This window comes from Amblyomma americanum, chromosome 1, assembly GCF_052857255.1.
Source record: "Amblyomma americanum isolate KBUSLIRL-KWMA chromosome 1, ASM5285725v1, whole genome shotgun sequence".
NCBI classification, from domain to species: Eukaryota; Metazoa; Arthropoda; class Arachnida; order Ixodida; family Ixodidae; genus Amblyomma; species Amblyomma americanum.
In genome coordinates this window covers 119332335-119354279 of record NC_135497.1, presented here as the reverse complement: position 1 = coordinate 119354279, position 21945 = coordinate 119332335, and the positions used below count along the sequence as shown (strand labels likewise).

At 48.6% G+C, this 21945-nt stretch overlaps 2 protein-coding genes across 3 annotated transcripts in view; both read right to left on the bottom strand.

The window, feature by feature from the left end:
• The window catches only part of LOC144113546 (uncharacterized), a 65390-nt gene extending 50436 nt beyond the window's left edge, over positions 1-14954 (bottom strand). For both annotated transcript variants that reach the window (XM_077646678.1, XM_077646679.1), the window contains exons 1-16: positions 14842-14954; positions 14503-14763; positions 14329-14440; positions 12974-13110; positions 12525-12642; positions 12294-12430; positions 12092-12215; positions 11809-11948; positions 11598-11721; positions 8106-8245; positions 7903-8023; positions 7634-7773; positions 6932-7195; positions 6727-6850; positions 6506-6645; positions 6324-6447 (exon numbers count right to left, since the gene is read on the bottom strand). In XM_077646678.1, the coding sequence (XP_077502804.1) occupies positions 6324-6447; positions 6506-6645; positions 6727-6850; positions 6932-7195; positions 7634-7773; positions 7903-8023; positions 8106-8245; positions 11598-11721; positions 11809-11948; positions 12092-12215; positions 12294-12430; positions 12525-12642; positions 12974-13110; positions 14329-14440; positions 14503-14763; positions 14842-14914 (2279 nt within the window). In that variant the 5' untranslated portion in view covers positions 14915-14954. The remainder of the gene's footprint in view (positions 1-6323; positions 6448-6505; positions 6646-6726; positions 6851-6931; positions 7196-7633; positions 7774-7902; positions 8024-8105; positions 8246-11597; positions 11722-11808; positions 11949-12091; positions 12216-12293; positions 12431-12524; positions 12643-12973; positions 13111-14328; positions 14441-14502; positions 14764-14841) is intronic.
• Positions 14953-20724, bottom strand: LOC144113382 (uncharacterized). The gene is made up of 5 exons (XM_077646430.1): positions 20636-20724; positions 20414-20556; positions 20205-20340; positions 19287-19426; positions 14953-14981 (listed from the first exon to the last, which is right to left on the bottom strand). Exons 1-5 carry the CDS (start codon positions 20701-20703, stop codon positions 14953-14955), a joined length of 516 nt encoding a protein of 171 aa, XP_077502556.1. The 5' UTR covers positions 20704-20724.
• Positions 20725-21945: the final 1221 nt, after the last annotated feature.

The window sequence follows — 21945 nt, the reverse complement described above, 5'->3', positions numbered from 1 at the left end:
CGGGTACAGAGGTTCCGTGACGCCGGACAGATGGTAGGGGAGGACGTGCGAACATTTGCGTCGCGGCTTCAGCGCCTAGCACGCGATACGTTAAGCAGGGAGGAGGAAGGAGACCAGCTAAGGAAGAAATACGCGGAGGATCTACTTAAAGAGGAAATGACCGCTTTGTTCGTGGCTGGTCTGCAAGACCCCGTGCGCCGGTTCGTGCTCTCGCGCAAGCCGAGCAATTTCGACCAAGCCGTGGAGGCCGCATTGGATGAGGAACGAAATGAGGCGTTAACGACAGCCGCAGCGAGAGTACGCGTCATAGAGAGAGCGGTGCTCAACCCTGAGGTTGCTCTCTTGACAGAGCGGTTAGATCGCTTGGAACAGCTGCTATCTCAGCAGGTAGAACGCCAGGTTGAAGCGCGCGCTCAACAGCGCCCATTCGCTGGAAACCGGAGACCGCCACAAAGCTACAGGCGCGGTATGCGAGATTTTGAAGAAATCGTATGCTTCGCTTGCCAGGGTCGCGGACACATCGCCAGGTTCTGCCAAAACGTGCGCCGTGGGGAGCCACAAAGAGAAGCAGGCGAGACACGCCCTAAGCAAGCCTACAGCGGGGCTCCAGATACCGAGACAAAAAACTAGTTAGTCCTCCCCAGCCTGAGGAGCGTGGGGAGGGAGCAGTGGATGATGAGGTGGTGGTAGTTTGTGTGGCCGACGAGGCATGCCCTGTTGTGCGTTGCAAGTTAAATGGTTGTTGCATGGAATTGTTGATAGATACGGGGTCAAAGGTGACATTGCTTAAGGAGAGCAGTTTTAACACGCTTCGAAGGAAGGGGGACCGCGAGGTGTTGGAAGCGTCTGGTGGTATGGCAACCAAATTTGTAGGCATAACGGGGGATCCTCTTGGCATAAGTGGACTCTACCGGTTACACTTCTCTCTCGGCGGAATTGCATTGGAGCACCCCTGCTACGTATGCCCGGACACGGTGTCTCTGCCAAACGGAGTGTCAGGTATATTAGGGCAGGATTTTTTGAGAAGAGGGAAGGTAGTAGTCTCATTCTCTGAGGAAGAGGTTAATGCGGGCGGATCAAAAGTTCCGTTTTTGAACAGGAGAGGGGCTGAGATTCGCATTACCGATATTGACACCCGTCAAACAGTGGGATCATTGGAGAAGGTATATTCGCGGGTTGCCGTCAGGCTGGTCGATGAGGCGGTCGTCCTTCCTTGGTCGGAGCACATTTTGTACGCGTTTGTGCCTTCAGATGTAGAGAGCGGCGCCGTGGGAGTGCTTGAGCCGGTCGACTCTCTCAGCAATGGCCTGAAGGCAGCCGCGTGCCTCGTGACAGTTAATGACGCCCACAGAGTGCCCCTACGGGTGGTTAACTGTAGCCAGCAGCCACTGAGCCTTCCCAAGAACAAAACATTGGCTTTCTTCACCTCTGCGATAGAGAAACGTGAGCCCACCGATACGGTACTCGCAACTGTAGAGCATGCTAGTCCTTCGGCTGCTCCAAAGGTGTCGTTCGATCTTTCTCACGTAAAATCCAGGGAGAGGGAGGCTCTGGCTGGTTTGCTGAACGACTACTCGGAGGTATTCGCCGCGTCCAACCTGGATTTGGGCTGCTGTGGCGTTATAAAGCACAGGATAGAAACCGGCACTTCATCGCCCGTTTACCAGCGTGCGTACAGGATTCCTTACTCCCAACGTGAGGAGATGGAGCGGCAGGTTCAGGACCTGATTGATCGCGGCATTGTCGAACACTCAAAGTCACCCTGGGGAGCACCGGCACTATTGGTGGAAAAGCCAGATGGCTCGTATCGATTGGTAGTGGACTACCGCAAACTAAATGCCGTAACTCGCATCGATCCATACCCCATCCCCAATATACAGGAGACGCTTTCTCAGCTGGGCTCTGCCAGGTACTTCACGGTAGTGGACATGGCGGCGGGATTCTGGCAGGTAGCAATGGATCCGGCAGATGCCGAGAAAACGGCATTCAACACGCCCTCAGGGCACTATGAATGGAAAAGAATGCCGATGGGTCTGGCCAACAGCCCTGCTGTCTGGCAGAGAACCGCTGATGTTATCCTGGCAGGTCTTCTGGGAAGGCTGTGCTTCGTGTATATGGATGACATTATCATATACAGTGACAGTTTTGAGAACCATATGCGCGATATTGAGCAGGTTTTGGTGCGACTAAGTGGAGCGGGTCTCAAGCTGAAGCCCTCTAAGTGCCAATTCCTCAAAAACGAGGTGAAATACCTCGGGCACGTTGTTTCAGCTGACGGCGTGCGACCGGACCCTGAGAAACTAAGGTGTGTCTCGGATTTTCCATCCCCGACTAGCGTCCGCCAGGTCCGGCAGTTTCTCGGCCTGATCGGTTACTACCGAAGGCACATAGAGGAGTTCGCCAAGCTCGCTAAGCCGCTCACCGCCTTAACAGCCAAAAATGTCGCCTTTCGCTGGGACGAAAACGCGGAGAATGCTTTTGGGGCCCTGAAAAGGAAGCTAATGAGTGCACCGCTGTTGCGCCACCCGGATTTTAATTTGCCCTTCGTTATGGCCACAGATGCGTCAAAGTTCGCAGTTGGTGCCGTGCTATCTCAGGTTATCGAGGGCAAAGAACATCCCGTTGCTTTTGCTAGCCGACAGCTGAGCCCCACAGAGCAAAAGTACGGAGCTACGGAAAGGGAGTGCCTCGCCGTTGTCTGGGTAGTAAAGCACTTCAGATGCTACCTTTACGGCCGCAAATTCAAGCTAGTCACAGACTGCCATCCTCTGAAATGGGTGATGAGTGTCAGGGACCCTAGCTCGCGACTCGCTAGATGGAATCTACACCTGCAGGAATATTGCTTTTAAGTTGAGCACAAGTCAGGAAAGACGCATCTGAATGCTGATGCACTCAGCCGCACAGCTGCCGTGGCAGCTATAGATGAGTTTGTCCCCGTAGTCGACCCAGCCGAATTACGCACAGAGCAGTGCAAAGATCCTGACCTGAAGCGAATAATCGAAAGCTTAGAGGGCGCACCGTCTCACCCCGAACAGCTAGGTTATTTCATTGGCAAAGACGGCACCCTGTGTCGGCGCACGAGGCCAACCAGGAAAGGGAGACCAGAGAAAACCGCTTGGGAGAGAGTCGTCATACCTCGGTCGTGGACAGAAAGGGTTCTTCGCGCGTTTCACGATGCGCCATGCGCCGGTCATTTTGGCGTAGCGAAGACACGCAGGCGTGTGGAGCGTTTGTACTTTTGGAGTGGCATGCGACAGGATGTTAGAGACTACTGTGCGAAGTGTCATTCCTGTCTCGAAAGAAAAACACCCAAGGGACGAAGACCAGCTCCAATTCAGCCGTTCCCTGAGGTTTCGGCTCCCTTCGAGCGGACAGGTATGGACATAATGGGCCCCTTGCCCACGACCACTTCCGGAAACAAGTACATTTTAGTATTTGTCGATCACCTTTCAAAATACGCGGAAGCGGTAGCACTCCCAGATCAGAAGGCAGACACGGTTGCAAGAGCATTTGTCGAACAGATCGTGCTCCGACATGGACCCCCGAGGCAACTCTTGACAGATCGGGGAACGAACTTCGTGTCGCAGCTAATGAGGAGAGTTTGCGAGCTGCTTAAGATCGCTAAGAAGCAGACAACACCGTACCATCCGGCTTGCAACGGCGCGGTGGAGCGACTGAACCAAACCGTGGCCGGGTTCCTGTCGCATTTTGTTTCGCGCGACCAGCGGGACTGGGACTTGTGGCTCCCGTATGCAATGTTTGCCTACAATTCCGCAGCACACGAGAGCACGGGCGAATCGCCATTCTTTCTTCTCTACGGCCGAGACCCGGACCAGCCTAGTGAAGTGCCAGAGGGCCCCCGTCGTGTCCCATACGCTTCACTGGACGACTATAAGGTTGAGCTAGAATCGCGCTTGCAAGTGGCGAGGGACATCGCAAAGGAGTCCTTAAAGAAAGCGGCGAAGCGCAGGAAGGAGGTGCACGATCGCAGTGCTAGAGACGCGCCGTTTGATGTGGGGGACAGCGTGTACATTGAAAACTGCCAAAGGCAGATTGGGCTAGCTCGTAAGTTCCAGACGAAGTGGAGAGGACCGTGCGAGGTTGTCGAGAAGCTTTCTCCGGTAAACTTCAGAGTCCGAGACGTGAACCGGCGTTTGATAAGGATACACGCAAATCGCCTCAAGTCGGCACCGGTTCAGTATTCACGAAATGAGGAAAGGGAAAGCGCGGATTTTGATGGGGACAGAAGTGAAGCGGAGCGCGCAGATAGTTCGCAAGAAACGCCCTCTCCTGCATTTGTTCGGCAGGCGCCCGAGGTGACGGCCGGAATGCCACCGGATTTACTTCATGCATTGCTAGAAGAAGAAGCGCGCGAGGTTGCCGCGCAGATAACGCCAGGAGAGGCTCCTGCCACGAGCCCTCGCGAGTCCCAAAGCAGACAAAGGGTCACAGACTTACTTAGTATGACTCATGAAGGCCGATATCCGCTGCGAAATCGGAAAGCTAAGTCGGACTAATGGTATAAACAGAGCGGAGTTGTGAACTGGTCAGAATTGTGTAATGCCGCAGCTCATAACATTGCTATATGCGTATGTGTTAAGTTATCGGAGTTAGTAGTTAAACCTTTCTGTCTTTAAGTAACACCTTCGCAGGAGAGCATGCGGAGCGCATGCAGAACCTGCCCTACTTCCTTTCGTTATCTATATTTTTGTCTGTGCCGTGATCGTGCTAGAAGTGGGAGCTCCTTTGTAACTGTGGTAAATTTATTTCGTCCAGTTTGGACTAGAAAGGAGAGGCTTGGGTGCTGAGTTTCATGTTTATCTGTAAAAGAAGATCAGTGCTGCCCCTGGAGACGCCAGTTATGACAGCGGAGGCATATGGTGTTGTGCAGTGGTGTTGAGTGCAGCGAAAAGTGTTTTGTCGGACGCACTGTGCGAGGCGATTGAGAAAGACAAGGGGAGCTGCAGGGACTCAAATGTTCGGAGAACATTCTTCTGGAGGGTGAGCGAGTGTGACATTCCTTGTGTGCTACGAGGTACATTCCTTGTGTGTGCTACGAGGTACATTCCTTGTGTGTGCTACGAGGTACATTCCTTGTGTGTGCTACGAGGTTCCACGTTCGACGGCGCGGCGTAGACGGAGACCCAGATGACAGGCATCATCAATTACCCAGCCATGCTCGTTGAGAGTGACAACCAGAACGAAGGGGTTTAAGCCCAACCGGACCCAACCGGACCCGCCGCCGCCGCCGCGGGGAAACAGGCTTTATCCTCCCCAATTGGCGTGGCGGTTTCAGGGGCGGCCCTCCGGGCACATTCCAGGACAAGGGAACTGTCAGCGATCCAGAGCGCGCCGTACCACAGCCGACGCTATGCGCTACCGCGAAGACAACATTCTTTCCCTCGGACTCAACACGTGAGGGGGGCGAGACAATAAGTGCGGTGGTATGTTTGTGCGCCCAAGTGAAAGCCCTAGCCCCCCCCTCCTTCCCCGCCGGCGTGGGCGTCCTCACCCTAGGGAGTGTGGAGAAGAGGATATAAAAATCGAGCAGCAGTACGGAAGGAGCACGCTCAGGACGACATCGTTCGCGAAGAGGGCCTTCAGCGCCGAAGCCCGACGGCGTGCAGCTTCTGCCAGCAACCGCTCGAGCCCAACTCCGGAGCCACTCCATCGCCCCCATGAAGTCGTCGGCACGTAAGCTCGGACGCCCCAGCCTCTGATGTATAATCTTAATCATGTGTAATTATTGAATATATCTGTTTGTTTAAACTGAGCCATACGGTGTCTCTTTGCCTCTCCGTCCCGTGTGGACCTGCGCATTATGGGGGTCATCACAGCATTCAAGACACTCAGGTATTTTCAAGAACGCTGTTGCTAAAAGAGAATGTTGCCGACAGAGTGTGGAAGGAATCGCCAATATTATACGGGCTAAGGGCCGACCAAGTAGAACGTGTTGTCGGGCCAGTTGGTTCAATACCTCAGACACGGTAGTTGCGCGAAACACACACACACACACACACACACACACGCACGCACACGCACACTCACACACGCGCACGCACACACACACACACACACACACACACACACACACACACACACACACACACACACACACACACACACACACACACACACACACACACACACACACGGGACGAGAGCAAGGACCAACCAGTTACAGCAAACACGGCGCGCTGAACGCACAGAGATTAAGAGAAAATTAACAATATCACAGGACAGATACAGACACTGGACATTTTGCATAAGCAAAAATATGAAATGGTTTGAAACAATACACCGACCATGATGCGTTTACTCACTGGCAAGCAAACTTCAGAGACTTTTTGTCAGTGTAGTTGGCGGAGTAGGGAATGACGTAGGAGTATATTTGATCTTCGCAGCTTTCAATGACCTCACTAAGTTTCTCCACCGTGCACGAAACTTCTGGAAATAGAAATGCGATGCTTAGAACTGTTCTGGTAGACATAAGTGTCTTTCTTACTTTGAGGTTCGCACACCCAGAAATATTTGCTGAATAAACCATCCGTCGCATTTTGCTGCCACTCTCGAGTTACTGTTAGCTCAACGGGACAGATTTCAAATGATTTTCTTGCCATACAGTCTTGATACTTTGTGACATACCTGGAAGAATTATACCATGTTTACTGTAGCTCTCTGAGCGAAACGAGATGAGCAGACACTGATCCAGGGTAAAAAACTTACACGCATGCGACGTCCAAAACGTCTTTGGACGCCGGAAGCCGAATGTTAGGGGCGACTTTTAGTTCCAGCAACTTTTGGCATTTGTTCGATATATCGATGAAGTTGGCAGAAGTGCAATTTGTAACTGTTGCAAAGAGAGCGTTGTTGAATTAGCCGTGTGCACAAGGGAAATGAGTAGACCAGCAGAGACAAAAGAAAAACTCACGGTCAGTTGAACAGGTCCAATTGTACTTGCTGAAATTTCCTCTGGTGATATCAGATAACACATTGACATCTTCCATGTCATCATGAGGACATATCTTTTTACCTTCGGTGACTATGCAGTCCTGATAGCGTTTCACCTCTTTGCAGGTGACTGGCAGCTTCAGGTCAAACACTGAAACTCGTGTGGCGGGCACAACGGAATCTTCCAATATGTGGTTGCAAGTGGCTACTAGGGCCTTTGCATTTTCCGGGGTGCAGTTCATGGCTGGAAAAGAAGGCAACGGTCCTTGTGTTTTTACCGCATGCATGGTTTAACAGCAACACGTAACGCTGCAGGGTGCAAAGACCCATCTCACAAATCGGCGCTAATTCACGTTTCATTTTGACATCAACGTCAATAATGTGGGAACATAAGCGTCGTGACTTGACAGCCAACAAATTTTGGAAATGAGTCAGACAAGCCTTCAACAATAACGATAGTTTTATACAAATATGAAGTGGATAGTTAGTGGGCTAGTTATCCACTGCAACTCATCAGGAGCCCTTCATTGAACACGGGCAAGGAAAGCAAAGAAATGCGAAAGTTTTCCTCCCACATATCTCATTTTGTACCACGTACGTCAACTCCTCGCATGTTAGCCGCTACAGTGACTGTGCTGCAGCTCATAGCAAAACTTTCTATACCATATGTTTAGCGGCTCACCTTTCACAGAACACGTCCAACCGTATCTCGTCTCCACTTCTTTGGTAACATTAGACAGTGATATTCTACCTAGGCGCAAGTCAGTGGGGCATTTCGCAGTCAGTGTTGAATTTACGCACTGGACGTATTCTCGGAGACCCCTGCGAGAAAATTAACTCAGTTGATCTCCAAGAAATGCTGCGTAATTACGCCATGAAGAAGGGCGTTCTAAATCTGGGCGAAGAAATTCATCCATAACGGGTTCTTCCACGGCGAGAGAAGAAACTTACTCGCAGGAATTTCGAAGTTGCAAGCGGTCTTGGACGTTGATGTTCTGCAGTATTTTCGTACTGATGATACCGGAACAAACATCGACAGCCGCTTTGGATTCCTCGTTACTGCAGATCTTTCCTGTGAAGAAAGGCGGTCGCGGGCGGCGGAATTCAGGGCTTGTATACTACCACGATGTGCGCTGTGCTCGTGCGCGAGTTACCTTGTTCAGCACAAGTCCAGCTGTACTGAGTGAATAGCCCGCGAGTCAGGTTCACCGCTGAGGCTTCGTCTCTGAAGTCTGTATGCGGACACACGCCTGGTCCCAGCTCCATGATGCATGCTCGGAACTTCTTGTGGCCACTGTTACGTACGAGAGCAATATTCAAAGTCAGGAACAATGCAAACACCCCTTCACAATGCTCAGTGTAACCACTAAGAAAAAACTTAATACGCGACCTAACTAGATAAATAATAAGTGAAACTGCTTTTGTTGATGGAGATCGCTTTCATACGTGAGCATGGTACTAGTAAAGTAATTGTGCCAGAAGGAGTAAACCACCTTTCAAGAGGGCTCTATCTTAACTTCTGCTGGCGCGATGAGTTTTTTCCATCGCTAGTGATGTGTTAGTTTGGTCACCAGCGTTGTATTCCCATTGGTCACCACTACATGGTAAACAAGCTAACGAGACCCCCTAGAAACGAGACCCCCTAGAAAGCTGCAGGTAAACTGCGTGCCCTCGTAATCGATGTGAACGCGGTATGAAATGGGGTAGTGTTTATTTGCTGAATTTAACTTACATTATATTGCACTAGTCATTTCGATAATTATTGCTGATCTTTCTTTAGGTCGCGTCTATAAGCAAGTGGATTTTCTTATTTTCACACTCTGATCTAACAAAATACCACTGAACTCGTTTTTAAGCGCACGGTCTGAAATTCAGTTACTGCGCTTATGAACATGCTCTAGTCAGCCCTCAAGAAAAACGCCACGTGCACCATGACGACGACGAAAGTTGTTTGAAATGATTTCGGACACAACTAGCCCAGAAAATCATGTGCGCAGCCAGCTGCACTTTTAGGTGGCAATATCGGTCTCATTCATCGTGCAGGTGTAGCCAGATCTCTCTAGCGTTTACTGCACTTCCCCCTCTCCATCCCCTTCCCTTCTCGAGTAGCTCAAACGGCTCTATTTCACGGTTCACATAGCACTGACACAATTCTATTCAGCGCGCACGTGCTTTCATGGCAATATATTTGTCGGTTTAATATGTGCGAAGCCAACTTCAACATGTACTCACTAGCGAGAAAAACAAACCTGGGGCCATATCCCATAAGCTGTCCATTTTAAAAAAGCCATTTCGCATCCGTGACTCTTATGTCCGCGGCTTTCAAACGTCTGCGGAGAGCGACCCGGCCATTGGGTAGAAGCCAACCGGACCTCACCGTTCGCTGCATATCGCAGCCAGTGGGCAGGTCCGGTCGCCTGCTGTTGACAGAGCGCTGCGATGCACCTCGTCATTGGCTGCATATCGCAGTCAGTGCCAGCCAATGGTGAGGTCCGGTTGCCAACCAACCCAATGGCCGGGTCGCTTCCCGCAGACGCTTGAAAGCCACGGGCATATCTAAGTGACCAATGACAGAGGACCAGACGGACGCAAAATGGCCATTTTAAAATGAACAGTTTATAGAATACGGCCCCTGCTCCATAAGTTCTGGAGTTGTGGTTCTGGAGTAGCCGAGCCCAGAAGGCGCAACGAATGCTAGATTATGCTACTGAAAAGTGCGGGCGTGGTCGCGTGGGACTGGAATGAACGCGTAAGATCGACAGAGCATAAACTTGCTAGACATGAAATCCATGTAAATGCGAGGCTGCGGTCAAAAGGTGCATTCGATAAACGTGCCAAGTGAGCAGACTGAGATGCCTACGCCGTCTCGAGAGGTGAATGTTAGCGGTTAGAGCATCGCGTCGAGAGGTAGAGGGGGCCCAAAGTCACGCGGCTAACGTAAACGCGGGGCTGCATCTTCGAGAGGGGACATGAGAAGAAGAGCCCTGAGTGGAAGATTTGATGCTCGACGTGAAAACGGTCAAGCATCACATTGCTGTGATACCCTACGAAATGCAATGCGCTAGAGTCGCATTCGTGCAAGCGCTGCTGTCGCTCAGGTTCGTCTTGCACATGCGTCCAGCAGGGCCCAATGAAGGAGACAGCACGCTGTGCAGCATCCGGAAAACGCGGGGCGACGCCCGACCTTCGACATGTATCCAGTGGTTTGCTAGGTCCCACAGCGACACCACTCCGTGCTAAGAGGGAGTGGTTTCGCTGCCCGACCGCTCTTTCTACTCAAAGCGAATTCATCCGTTTGCCAGCTACGTGTTATCACGCTGCTGTATAAGTACGGCAAGTTACAGATCAGTTTTTCGAAACATCGAGAAGGAATGAATACTGCGGGGATAAAGCAGCATCCGCACATCCCGTTCTTGAACTCGAGAGTCAAGATAGTGGCAGGATCTCTGCTGTGGGGCGCTGTGTACTCGCGCGGGAGAGGAGGCGTGGCGGCGATGGAGATGGCAGTGTTGAGCCAGTGCCGTTATGCAAGCTCTACAGGCCACGGCGATAGCCAGAATCTACGCTAACAAAAAGTGCAACCTCGCACCTCAATAAAAACGCACAAACGTGGAAATCTTTCCAGCGCGCAGCGACGTGAAGAGCCTGAGCTGCCTCCGCCTCCGCCGCCGCAAGCATCCGTCATGCGATGAGCACCGCTCGTTGGACAAAATGAGAGGCTAGACTATGAATACGCTGGGTTTGGTTTGAAGCGGAACTCCTAACCTGTATAGTACTTTTCAAAAGTTTTCAGACCACTTCTTGCTCGACTTCTTGCCCAGCCGTATGGCCCTGCTCGAGTAGTGTTCCACCGAGACTCGCAGGCAGTATCTGCCGCATACGAGGCGGATGCTCTTTCACAAGGCGACTGCTTCGTTTACCAATCCACCAATCCACCTATTGTATGCGCCGTACAAGCCGGCCTCAGGTCAGGGCGGAATGAACCGATGACCCGCGGAGGCAGCGATTTGGTCTGAAAAACCGGGTGGCTTCGACGAGCTTTTGGTTGGTGCTGTGGATGTTGCATAAAGCAGCAGTCTCCTGACTTCATAAAGCATTACTGGAGTGTCAAAAGCATGGTACGAGCTGCAGCGCACAACTCGGAGGCTGTTCCTCACAAAAACACAGAGTGGTCCTGGATCTTTTGAAGCGCTCTGCAGCCTGAACGTATACTCCTGCAGCGCGGTGCGACCTGAATAATTCCCTGGGAGCTGCTCAGCCAGACTTTTTCTCGGCTGAAGTTAACTCTAGCATAGCGATAACAGCAGGCGCGCTCGTGTTAGTTAAAATCTGCTGTCATCTTCTTTCGATGATACCTGAATTGAAATTTGAAGGTTCGCGTTCTTGAGATGTTAGTGAATAATATGCTGCGCTGAAATCTGTGTTAAAAAACGGCAAGCTAGTCATTGGTAGCGTACTAGCTCCGTTAGATGAGTCCACCATCGTTTGCGTCCTGTTACTCGACGAGCTAAAGCATAGCTGTACAATGCAGCTGCAATGGCTAATTCCCGTTCGGCAATCAAAGCAAAAATGCCCAGGCGCGTTATATTTCCCTAATCTAAAAACTAATAAGGTGTAGCACGAAATACCAGAAAAAAGTTACATACTTGCATGCCTCTCTTATCTTCTCAGAGTCCTTTGTCATTTCGACATTGGGAATCACGAGGTCGGTTATGGCTTTTGAACACTGGGCCAATATAGGCTCAAAAGCAGAGGTGTTGCAGGCTTTAGCTGGAATGGGTTAATTAAGAATGCATGAGAGGTTACGCCAGAGGCGAAGCAAAAGCGCATTTAAATTCAGTGAGGTGATCTACTTACGAGAAAAGGTGCATATCCACTCATATTTTGTGTACGTTCCAGACGTTAATTCATTCAGGTTTGATACATCTGGAGAGTCCACAGCAGGGCACAATGCTTTGCTTCCTTGTAGTATGCATATCTGATATTCCCGTACATGCCTGCAGAAGTGAGGGAGGAAACATAAAACAAATGTGAGATCGGCAACAGATAGACAGACGTACATAACTTCCACTTGATAGAACTGGCCGTAACGGCAAACAGGAAATGTTTGTAGATGAAGCAACTCGAGCAGCAAGCTTACTTGCACAAGATCTCCGCCACTTGGACACTCGACACTCTGTCCAGGTAAGGAATAACATCAGCTTCAAGAGTCTGGGTGCACTGGTGAATATTTTTTTCTAAATTTGCGTTGGTGCAGTTGTCAGCTGGAAGGAGGAGAGTGGGTTAAATAAATCTGATGCACAAGAGCAACACAAACTATGAACATTTGTCATTGCGCTTACATCCAGTTATGCATGTCCAGTTGTACATTTCCACGGCTCTAGCCGCCTGGTCAAGCAGCTCAACGGAGTTGAGCGAGCTGTTAGGGCAAAAGCCTTTGTGAACTTCAGCAACGCAATCTTCGTACATGTGCAGACCTCTGCAAGGAAAGGAAAAAATGCGAGGAACGAAGGCGGTTTGATCGAGGTGCCATCATTAGTGACCATGCGACCAGTACGAAAATCTTGACTCACTTGCACGCTTTGTCCAGCATGTCGTCTGCGGATCTATTTAGAGCGTAAGGCTTCACCGAAGTATCCAGCACCGACTCGCATTTGCTCAAGGCAAACTTGAGTGTCTGGTTTGTGCAGCCTGAAATATTAAAGAACCATAACTCAGCTTTATTATGGATGGCCTTGCTATCACTCCTGTGATGCGGCACTTGACCAACAGCATCATCATGGATATTTGACGCCCCTTAAAACGCCATAAACGACTGAAAAAAATCAAACTGTGAGGACGATGTTAAGTCGATCACTGTCAGAGTCGAAATGCGCTCGCTCTCGATTTAATCCTCATTCGAGCTTCGAGGATCGAATAGTGCTAGTTTTTAAATTGCATCATGAAACCAAGCGCCAGAAAACAACACTGCAGACAACCAAAATGTCGTTGAACGCATGCTAGAGTTTGACGCTCGGCTCACCTTCGTAGTTGCAAGTCCAGTTGTATGCATTAAACACATCATGCGTAACCTCTGACATGTTGCTGCGCGTGTATATGCCTTCTACGGGGCACGCAGTATTCATTTCATTGACACATGCCTGATAGCCGTGCACACCCCTGAAAGTATAGAAAGCAAAGTTGATTCTGCAGCAGCCGCATTCAGAAGTGAAAGCCCTCAGCATCAGCTCAGCGGACAGCGCAGGCTGTCGTGGAAACTCTTTCGATACAAGGCAGCAATACGCTTTTAGTGAGTCTGTGCACTGCACTGGTGTCACATACTTCAAAGTCAAGGCCCAAATAAAAACGCCGAATTGTCACGCTTTGAATCTTGTGCTGAACAATTCTTAACTGCTAATATTTAATAAAGCCGGAAAATAAGGGATGTCCTGACCAAATCTCAATGAATCATCATGAAACGTAAGGGGGATTTTCCGCCTTATTATGCAAACGGTTAGTACGATGGCGATCAGTTAGCATTAAAATTTATCTTCCAAGCTGCAGGCTCCCGTCGTCTTTTCTTCTCTTTTTTCTTCTCTTTTTTTTTGCCAATGTTCTTCCGCATATGAAAAATGGATACAATTGCCTATTTATCAAACTATACGATGATCAGCTCAATTTTTTTTTCTTTTTTCTTGTGCAGGTACACCTCGTTACTTTCAATCGCGAGGTAGCCTCCATGCTGCTATCAGTACACGAAAACCATATTATTATTATTATTATTATTATTATTATTATTATTATTATTATTATTATTATTATTATTATTATTATTATTATTATTATTATTATCGTGTGAGCTAAGAGCAACAGCGTCACGTTCTTATAAATGGTTGGCTGTCAGGCTTCGTCACGACAGAGCGGCGACAGGTTCGTTGACACAGTTAAGCGGGCATGCGAGGAGGACAGAGCAGAAGCGAGGGCAACGCACTTTCACCATTGCATCACTTTGCAGCAGCATCGGACGGCGCACATGCGATACTCTCCGCTCGTTGCGCAGTGGGTCATTCTCTGAGCGGGACAATGGGCCACGAGTCCACCCCTAACCGCGCTACACTGTGCGTCTTTTTGACTAAAGACGTATGAGATAGGAACTCCCGGACAGCGGCGATAGCCAAGGGTCATTTGACAACAACGAGGGGCTCATTGCCGAACGCTCACGGCCATGATAGCCCAGATAAAAATGCAGGCTTGTTGTCTTTCGAGAAGTGCCAAGGCTGAACGAGCGTAAAAAGAAGCCACGGTATTTCGCGGTTGAGCTGCAGCTAACGGCTTCGTCTGGGCAGAATTGCACGAGGCCGTTGTTTGTAAAGATGATTAAGAAAGACGACTACGTACTTGCATGCTTGGCGCAGCTTGTACAGTTCGTGCGGTTCCTTAATGTTCGGCGAAACTACCGTGGTTATGATCGTCGAACAGTTCTCCAGATATTCTTCCCGACAAACTTTCCCTGAAATAAATGACCGCTTTGAGTACTCTGCAAAGGGGATTCCCAGAGAAATTAGCACTCACCCTGCGTCTCGCATGTCCAAGAGTAGGCCGAAAATGAGCCGTTGGTTATGGCTTCGAGGAGCTTCGCGTCATTCGTACCATCTTCACAGTCCTTAAAACCTTGGTGCAGCACACAAGACTGATAATCACGATGACCCTTGCACGCTGTTTTCAACTGGCTCCATGTTGCTCCTTTCTTCGCATAAGGCAAAACGAAATTGGCCAGCAAAGTTGAGCAGTTCGTAATCTGTGCCGAAATGAACTCTTCCATGCAAGTGACAGCTGAAGAAAAGAATATGAAAACGCTTATTACTTCCAAACACTGGTGACGTGTAATTGTTAAGTAATTTAAAAACGCACCTTTTATTTCGCATGTCCAGTTGTACATGGAAAACTTGTTTTGAGTAAGCTGGTTCAAAGCGGTTACTGCCATTGTGTTGTTGTCGCCACAGAGCGCGGAGAGAGTGTGCACTAGGCAATCTTGGTATTTTCTTGTGTGCCTGGAGAACAAACAAAAGAATAAATTATATGTATGATAGGAGCAGCTCCGTCTTATCCAGGTTTAACCTGAATCTAGTCTAATTTTTTTAACAGCTCATTTAAATCTTCCAGTTTTACTTGTCGGGCGAGCGAACAGCGGTTCATTCAGAGAACTATTGGTCGATAGCTAACCACGCAACGCCCCTCTTGCAATTATTCCTCAGGCACACACTCTGGACTTTATATGAGCACGCAGATCAACTGTTGTGAATTTGACGAGTCCGCTACCCTTCTTCCATGGGCAACACTCTCTCCTTCTTGCATAAAGCCGCCAATGACAGTGAGTAAACCCTAAAATACGCTCCACTCTAGAAACGACGTCCCATGGGCCTTGATCCTCAGCATGAATCCATATACCCGCCAATCGAATATTCTTCAAGAACATGTATGGGTGTTTATCTTACCAATGATATCTTAGTCTATGACTGCAGTTTCAATGCATAGAACCATCGCCAAGCCTTTCATTACAGACATGTATTTGCAATAGAATATACACACGGTTTGAACCTGCAGCTTCTTCGAGTCAGCGTATCTAACAGCCATGCCAGTATAACGAGCACCGCTGACTTGACTAAGGCCCTATTGTGCTTTAAAGCAGATTATTCTCGCTTAACACGAAAAACGTCGAGTAAACTATTCGCGATATTATACGCCCCTACACACTACAGAAGGTGCTCAGTAATGCTGCTGTATTGTGCAGCACCGGATAGCAACGACGTTCCCAAGAACCAAACTGAAGGGTGCCTGCCGCTTTGCTGAGAGTATTGTGGTGCGCGGCGATCTCCTAGCGAGTTCAAAGTCAGATATTTCAGTGACAGTAAGCTTCACGGCTAAGAACGCAACATCGCTGCAGGAGTTCACAGGCGTTAGTGTCTTTTTCACGGAGTTACATGCCTCGGGCCAGTAACTATCATAACAGCTGAATACGTGCTCGCTATTAAATTTACATCACACCAATGTGATGCAATCGAGTATCTCAAGTATTGAAACCTAAATTAGATAAAGTACAAAGAACGTCGGGGCAAGGAAACATCCTTTCTGGATCTGTAAATATGTATAAAGGTTTTCAGACAGCTAACAAATGTGTTTCGGTGAATTACTTACGTGCACGCAGTCCTGAGTTGCGCGGAGTCGGAAACATTTTGAATGTTTGGAACCACGTAGGCATCAACGATTTTATGGCATTGCTGAAACTGCTGTTGCAACTCTGCTTCTGTGCACTGTGGGCCTGCATTTTGAGAAAACGAGTATTAGACACTCCAGGCATCCAGTAAGTATCGCCCGATCCGATGAGTCATACTATGTCTCCCAACGTTCACTGCTTTTTTTCTCTCGGTGATGCGTGGGCTCTTTACATTTTCTGTCAAAAATGAGCCGGGGTTGGCTATGAGAAGAATTGCTCACGCGGAACAGGAAGATAAGAGAGTAGCAAAAATAGAGGTCTGTTAAATTTGTTCCTTTGTTGCTGTTGAACTGAGAGCAGCTTTGGACTTTTTATCACCTATTCCTGTATTGGCCTGCCCAGTTGTCCCATCTCCTTCTTCTATCATCCGCGACACAATTTAATGGGCGGCCACCTATGTCACTCCTTATACTGTGCTCCGGAAGCGGGGCCGAAACCCGTGAAGAATACCTGGGGACAACGTGGGCCACGTGCTTGGTCGAGGCGTGCCTCTACCACTTCCCCCATTTTCTGCGGAAACACGTGAACAGGCCATATTACCTTTAGCATTAGAAGAGTACCAAAAGAGGATACTCATAGTGAAAAACAGCGCTAACTAGATGAAACACACAAGAGAAGGGGGACACCACACAGCGCGTGTGATGTCTTCCTTCTCTTGAGCCTTCTGTCCAGTTTGCCCTGTTTTCACTGTGAACATTCACAAACTAGACTAAACTGCTGCTTTGCTACCTGAAGATAGTAGTTTTAAAGGTTAGCAAACGAGCGCGGCCCATCGTAGAAACATCTGCTCTGCATTATTCGGTTATTTTATTCCTTCGCCTTCCTTGTTTAAAGGGACAGTGAGGAGAACTCTATCGAATTCTTTTTGTTAGCAAAATCTGAGAGTTCGGCCTTTCATGGCTTTGTTGCTGCTTGTCCGGGAGCGAAAGATTTCATATAAACTTGGATTCGAAGTTGAAAAAGTTTTTCCCGCCACTCTGATTCAAACTTGGAACACTCTTATGACGTCACAGCGTCCTCTTATGACATCTAGGACGGAGTGACGTGAAAACGTGACGTAAACGCAGACTCCCTGATTTCTGCCGGTTAGCGGTGCGGTCTAGCAGCAGCCGAAATGAAAGCTATCACCGCCGCACGTTGAAGGCATCTATCGGGGGTCGCTACCGTCGCTTCGTTTACGTTTGCACCGGCGTCTGGCCAGCGTTACGATGGATCCCGTTCCCGAACCCGACGAAGCTCTCGCAAAAACTCCAGCCTGCATTTCAGCGATGTTAGCCCCGCAGAACTTGCGATGCTTTCGATGGAGCACGGTTAGGTTAGGCGCCGGCGGGTCGTTTCCCCCTTCCGCCGTGAGCAGCCGTTGCTAAATAAATATCATAAACCCAGTGCAGGGAGTCGCGAGGGGCGTCGACAAGGTAGGCGCGTCGCGCCCATCGGAGGCTGGCCGCGGATTTCGGGCCAATGGATTGTGATTCCTTGAACGGTGCTGTTGCACGGTGCAGCAAGCGGCGTCGAGGAGGTTTCCCACGGTTGCAAGGACCAGATTATTTATTTTTTGCCACAAAAAACGAATGGGTGCTCAAGGGCGCTTGCGTTTAAAGTTGGCGGCTTGAAAGTAAAGCCGAGGCACGACGCTTCAACGGGTTCCGCGCATTTCCGGAGGTACGGGGTCCACTGGATTGGGCTCTCTCGCCCACTTGTATGTACCTTCAGATGTGTACTGTGAATGGATTAAATTAGCCGAGAGCTAGAAAAGAACAGCTCCACCCAACTGCCGAAGCTATTGAATGGAGCCGCAAACAAACGAGTTGGAGGAGAGTGGAGTCACGGTCTCGGTAGGTTACAAATATTTTTTTTCTTAACTGCCTTGTATCTTGTCTCCCGTCCCTAATAAACGATTTCCGTCAAGTAGTTTGAAATTGACTGGCACAGCTGGGAACGTTTCGTCGGGCGAGCGTACGAAGACACAAGTGCTCTTTATACTGCTAACTGCCTTGTACGATCACCGACCATTGTGCCATCATAGTTTTTCACCGACCGTGGCGATCATCTGACCAGCCTTAACAGGCTCCTTCAAAGGTTAACTAGCACTTGAAGTGGCACTTCCTCTGCTTTTCGGCGCTTGTAAATCGAGGCGCGTCAAAACAAAACCACGGGGCACGCAAAGCTCATAGACGCGAAGCGTCATAACAAATCGAAACTCTCCTGGCTGCCTGTGACGCCGCCAAGCATCGGTTTCCTTTGCTTCCAACATTCAGGTTGTCTTTTGTCTGTATTTCTTGTGTGACAAAAGTGCACTATCGGTTTCAAAACAAAACTTACTTCAATATTGAACCGCGCAATCTTCTTTTGTCAGGCTCAGAGATTCGCGGCTCCCATGGAGTAAGACAAATTCCTCCAATGTCCTATGACGTCATCACGCTTGTACTTGCGAGATTGGCCTGTGGCGGCGATACCTGTATTTTGGTTCTTGCTATTTTCTACCCTGCAAGAGCTTTGTGTTCACTAAGAGTGACGTTTTTGTGATCAGGAGCTGGTATTCCATAGATACACGCCAACTTCAATTTCTCCTCAGTGTCCCTTTAAGAATGCAGCACGAACCGACGTGACAATGTGCAGCACAAGACGGAAATACTGGTCCACTGAGTATGCCACAGAATCCATGCCATTAATGCAAACAGCCCCGCCATGTCATAACATCTTTCGCGTTGTCAGCCCTCGGGAAGCCGAAAATAAACATTTTGCCGCGACCTACTTTCTTTTTCACTCAAGCTGCTTTGGCGGTCGCACAAACGCAGTGCACTTTCGAACACTCCCTTAGCGCGACTAGCAGCCCCCTAAATCAATACCGCGCAGTGCCGTGTCTTACTGCCTAATATTATTGTTTACAAACTGATATTGAACAAATTGCCAGCTTACTATAATGGTTTCCCTTTTAGGCTGGGCTGGCACTGCATCGAGTGAAACGAGGCCAGATGCGCTAAAATCCTATTAAACGCGGGCTGCTCTAAGATACCCATGAGCTGACGTGACAAAAGCGGGGCCTGCGTATAGAGCCACTCTTCTCCTAGACTCAACTTACTTCGGACAGCACACGTCCAGTTGTACATGCCGTAGACTCCGTCAGTGAACATTTCCAGAAGTCTGTCATTTCTTTTGTATTCCTCTGGGCACGTTGTTAGTAGCTTTGTCGAAACGCAGTCTTGGTACTCATGCACAGCCCTGGAATAAAAGTTCAAAGCTGCTTAAAACGAGACCATACTTATAATGCATTTAGCATGTATTAAAAAGCTTCAGGCTTTGACCGGCGCTGCAGATCTTAGAACATCTTAAAACAGCGTTCCAGGTGACCATTTCAGTCTTGCGCTGCATGCAGCTCAAGCCTGTTTGGCAACGACATGGAGCAGCGGATAAAAGGTACACAAAAGAAAATAGCAAGGAAGCCATGAAAACTGCATTTTAATTACGCACGAAACAAACATGGTCTTAATATTCACTTGGAGCGTAAGGGCTGTGAGTGGAGACTACAGTTTTTATCAGAGGCTCAATTTCACACTACCAACGCTGTCGGAGGATTTAGCGAAATCAAACGGTGCTTTAATAAATTCATTTATCTGTTGCGTTTGCGACAACAGTCAATAAGCTGTTTACAGTTGGCCGCTTTAATACTCAATAAATACTTTTTTTTTCTAACAATACCTCATGTCTGCAGTCCCCCTTATGCTTCATCGTTGTATTTTAACCTGTGACAATTTGAAAGTGAATTTGCTTCCGAGCTTTTTTTTCTACTGTTACGATGATGACCTCCGATCGCGTAAACCGTGGTGTAAGGCTGCGAGGTATTCAGAGGCATTTGCCCAAGATTTTTTTTTTCGCGCTACAGCATCAACATTTTTTTTTCAAATTTGAAGTGGCGAACATTCACGGTATATAGTGTGCCTGAGGACGAAAATGAGACAGAAGGAAAAAAGTAAGATAACTGCACGTGAAAAATACTCACGCGCAGGCGATTTTCAAGCTGGTATAATTAGAAGACAAAGATGCCCTTGAGTGGGGAATTACAATCTTCGTGATGTACGACTCGAAACATGTCTTCGCTTGCTCTTGAAACGTTTCTTTGGAGCAGGAGGGAAGATCTGAAACATTCACAAAAATAAAGTCCACGTTCTGACGCGCGCAGCGAGCAGCCCACGCATCGAATGGGCGCACCTTTCGTGGCATCACAAGTCCAGTTGTAAGCATTGTAATACTCGGAAGCCGACTGCTTTATGGAGTCAACAACTGATGGTCCTTCCTCCGAGCACATCAGTGTACTTTGGCTTGAAACGCACTCTTGGTAGTATCGAAGGTACCTTAAAGTTCAGGAGAAGGTAAGTTTTTTTTTTTACAGAATATTCAAAAGAGCGAAAACATTAAACGTAGAATACTTACTTGCAGGCGACCTTTAGGCTAGCCATGTCCGACTTATTCGCCGACGCAGGAATCACGATTGTTGTCATAATTCCCTTGCATTCTTTCAACATTCCTTCCACGGCTGTCTTGGTGCATGTTTTTACTGAAAGTAACAACAGGATAAGCAACTTGCCAGAGTTACGGTCATAGCAGCATTGTACAAACCATCAGGAACGTCGGTTTTGCACACTTCCTCGTAAAACTTGTACTTTTCCCCAACTTCAATCATTTCCGGCATGGAAAGAGTTCTTGGAGTTTTGCCACATGTCTCAGTGAATTCCTGGTTAATGCAGGTAGTGTAGTAACGGAGGTACCTGAAAAGGAGCAAATTCCCATTCATGACCAACACATAAATCGTCAAGCTTCGTCTTTGTGCCTGTTTAATACTAGTGCCTATATTGAAACTTTCTCCTACGTTCATAGACGCATTTAAGCTGTTGATTTTTCCCGCAAGAAGCCCGTGCACCTATTTAGTCTCAATCACTATGATATAGACAGAGCCTAGATCAGATGATCGCGCCTCTCATCTGCAGTGAAGCGTTTGATGTCGTTCATATAAGGATGATTACACCTTTCGCACAAATCACTAGCTGCCAAAATTTTGTAACTTCAGCAGATCACCGCTAAAACAAAAGCTGCTCAGACTATTCTATTCTGATTTCTATGCGATAGGGTATACCTGCACGTGACTGCCCGATCGTTAGTTTCGTTCTTGGCCAAATGCTGGTCCAGGTAGCGAAGAAATCCTTTGCATTCGGAAAAGTGTCTGCTCAGGAGTTTTGTATCGCACGAGTCTGAAAGAGAGGAAGGATAGGAGGGAAACGCGCATTATGTGGGTTAGCAGCACTCCACGAGAAACCCGTCTCGTACCTGGAGCTTGAGAGAACTTGCATGTCCAGTTATACTTTGCCAGTATGTCGATCGTAAAACGTTGCAGTGACTTGGAACTAGGCAGCACGTCATTTTCACGGCAATTCTCTTTTACAACGTTTTCAATGCACACTCCGTAATAGCCAAGACCCCTGGTGGACAAAAGTTGAGAGGTTAGCCCCTGATACCTCCGGGTAGCCCTCAAGACACTTTTCACTAGGCCATACTTGCAAGCTTCGGACATTTCTGTGCTGACTGCATTCGGATATGCATTCGGTTTAATGATCGCCGAGACAATCCCCTGACAAATGTCGAAACTTTCTGCGCTTATGTTGCACGTGGCTCCTGCAATAATCATTGAGGTGAGCACAGTGAGGCATTAAGAAGAGAAAACAGTGGGGCTATCAGATCCCGAAGGT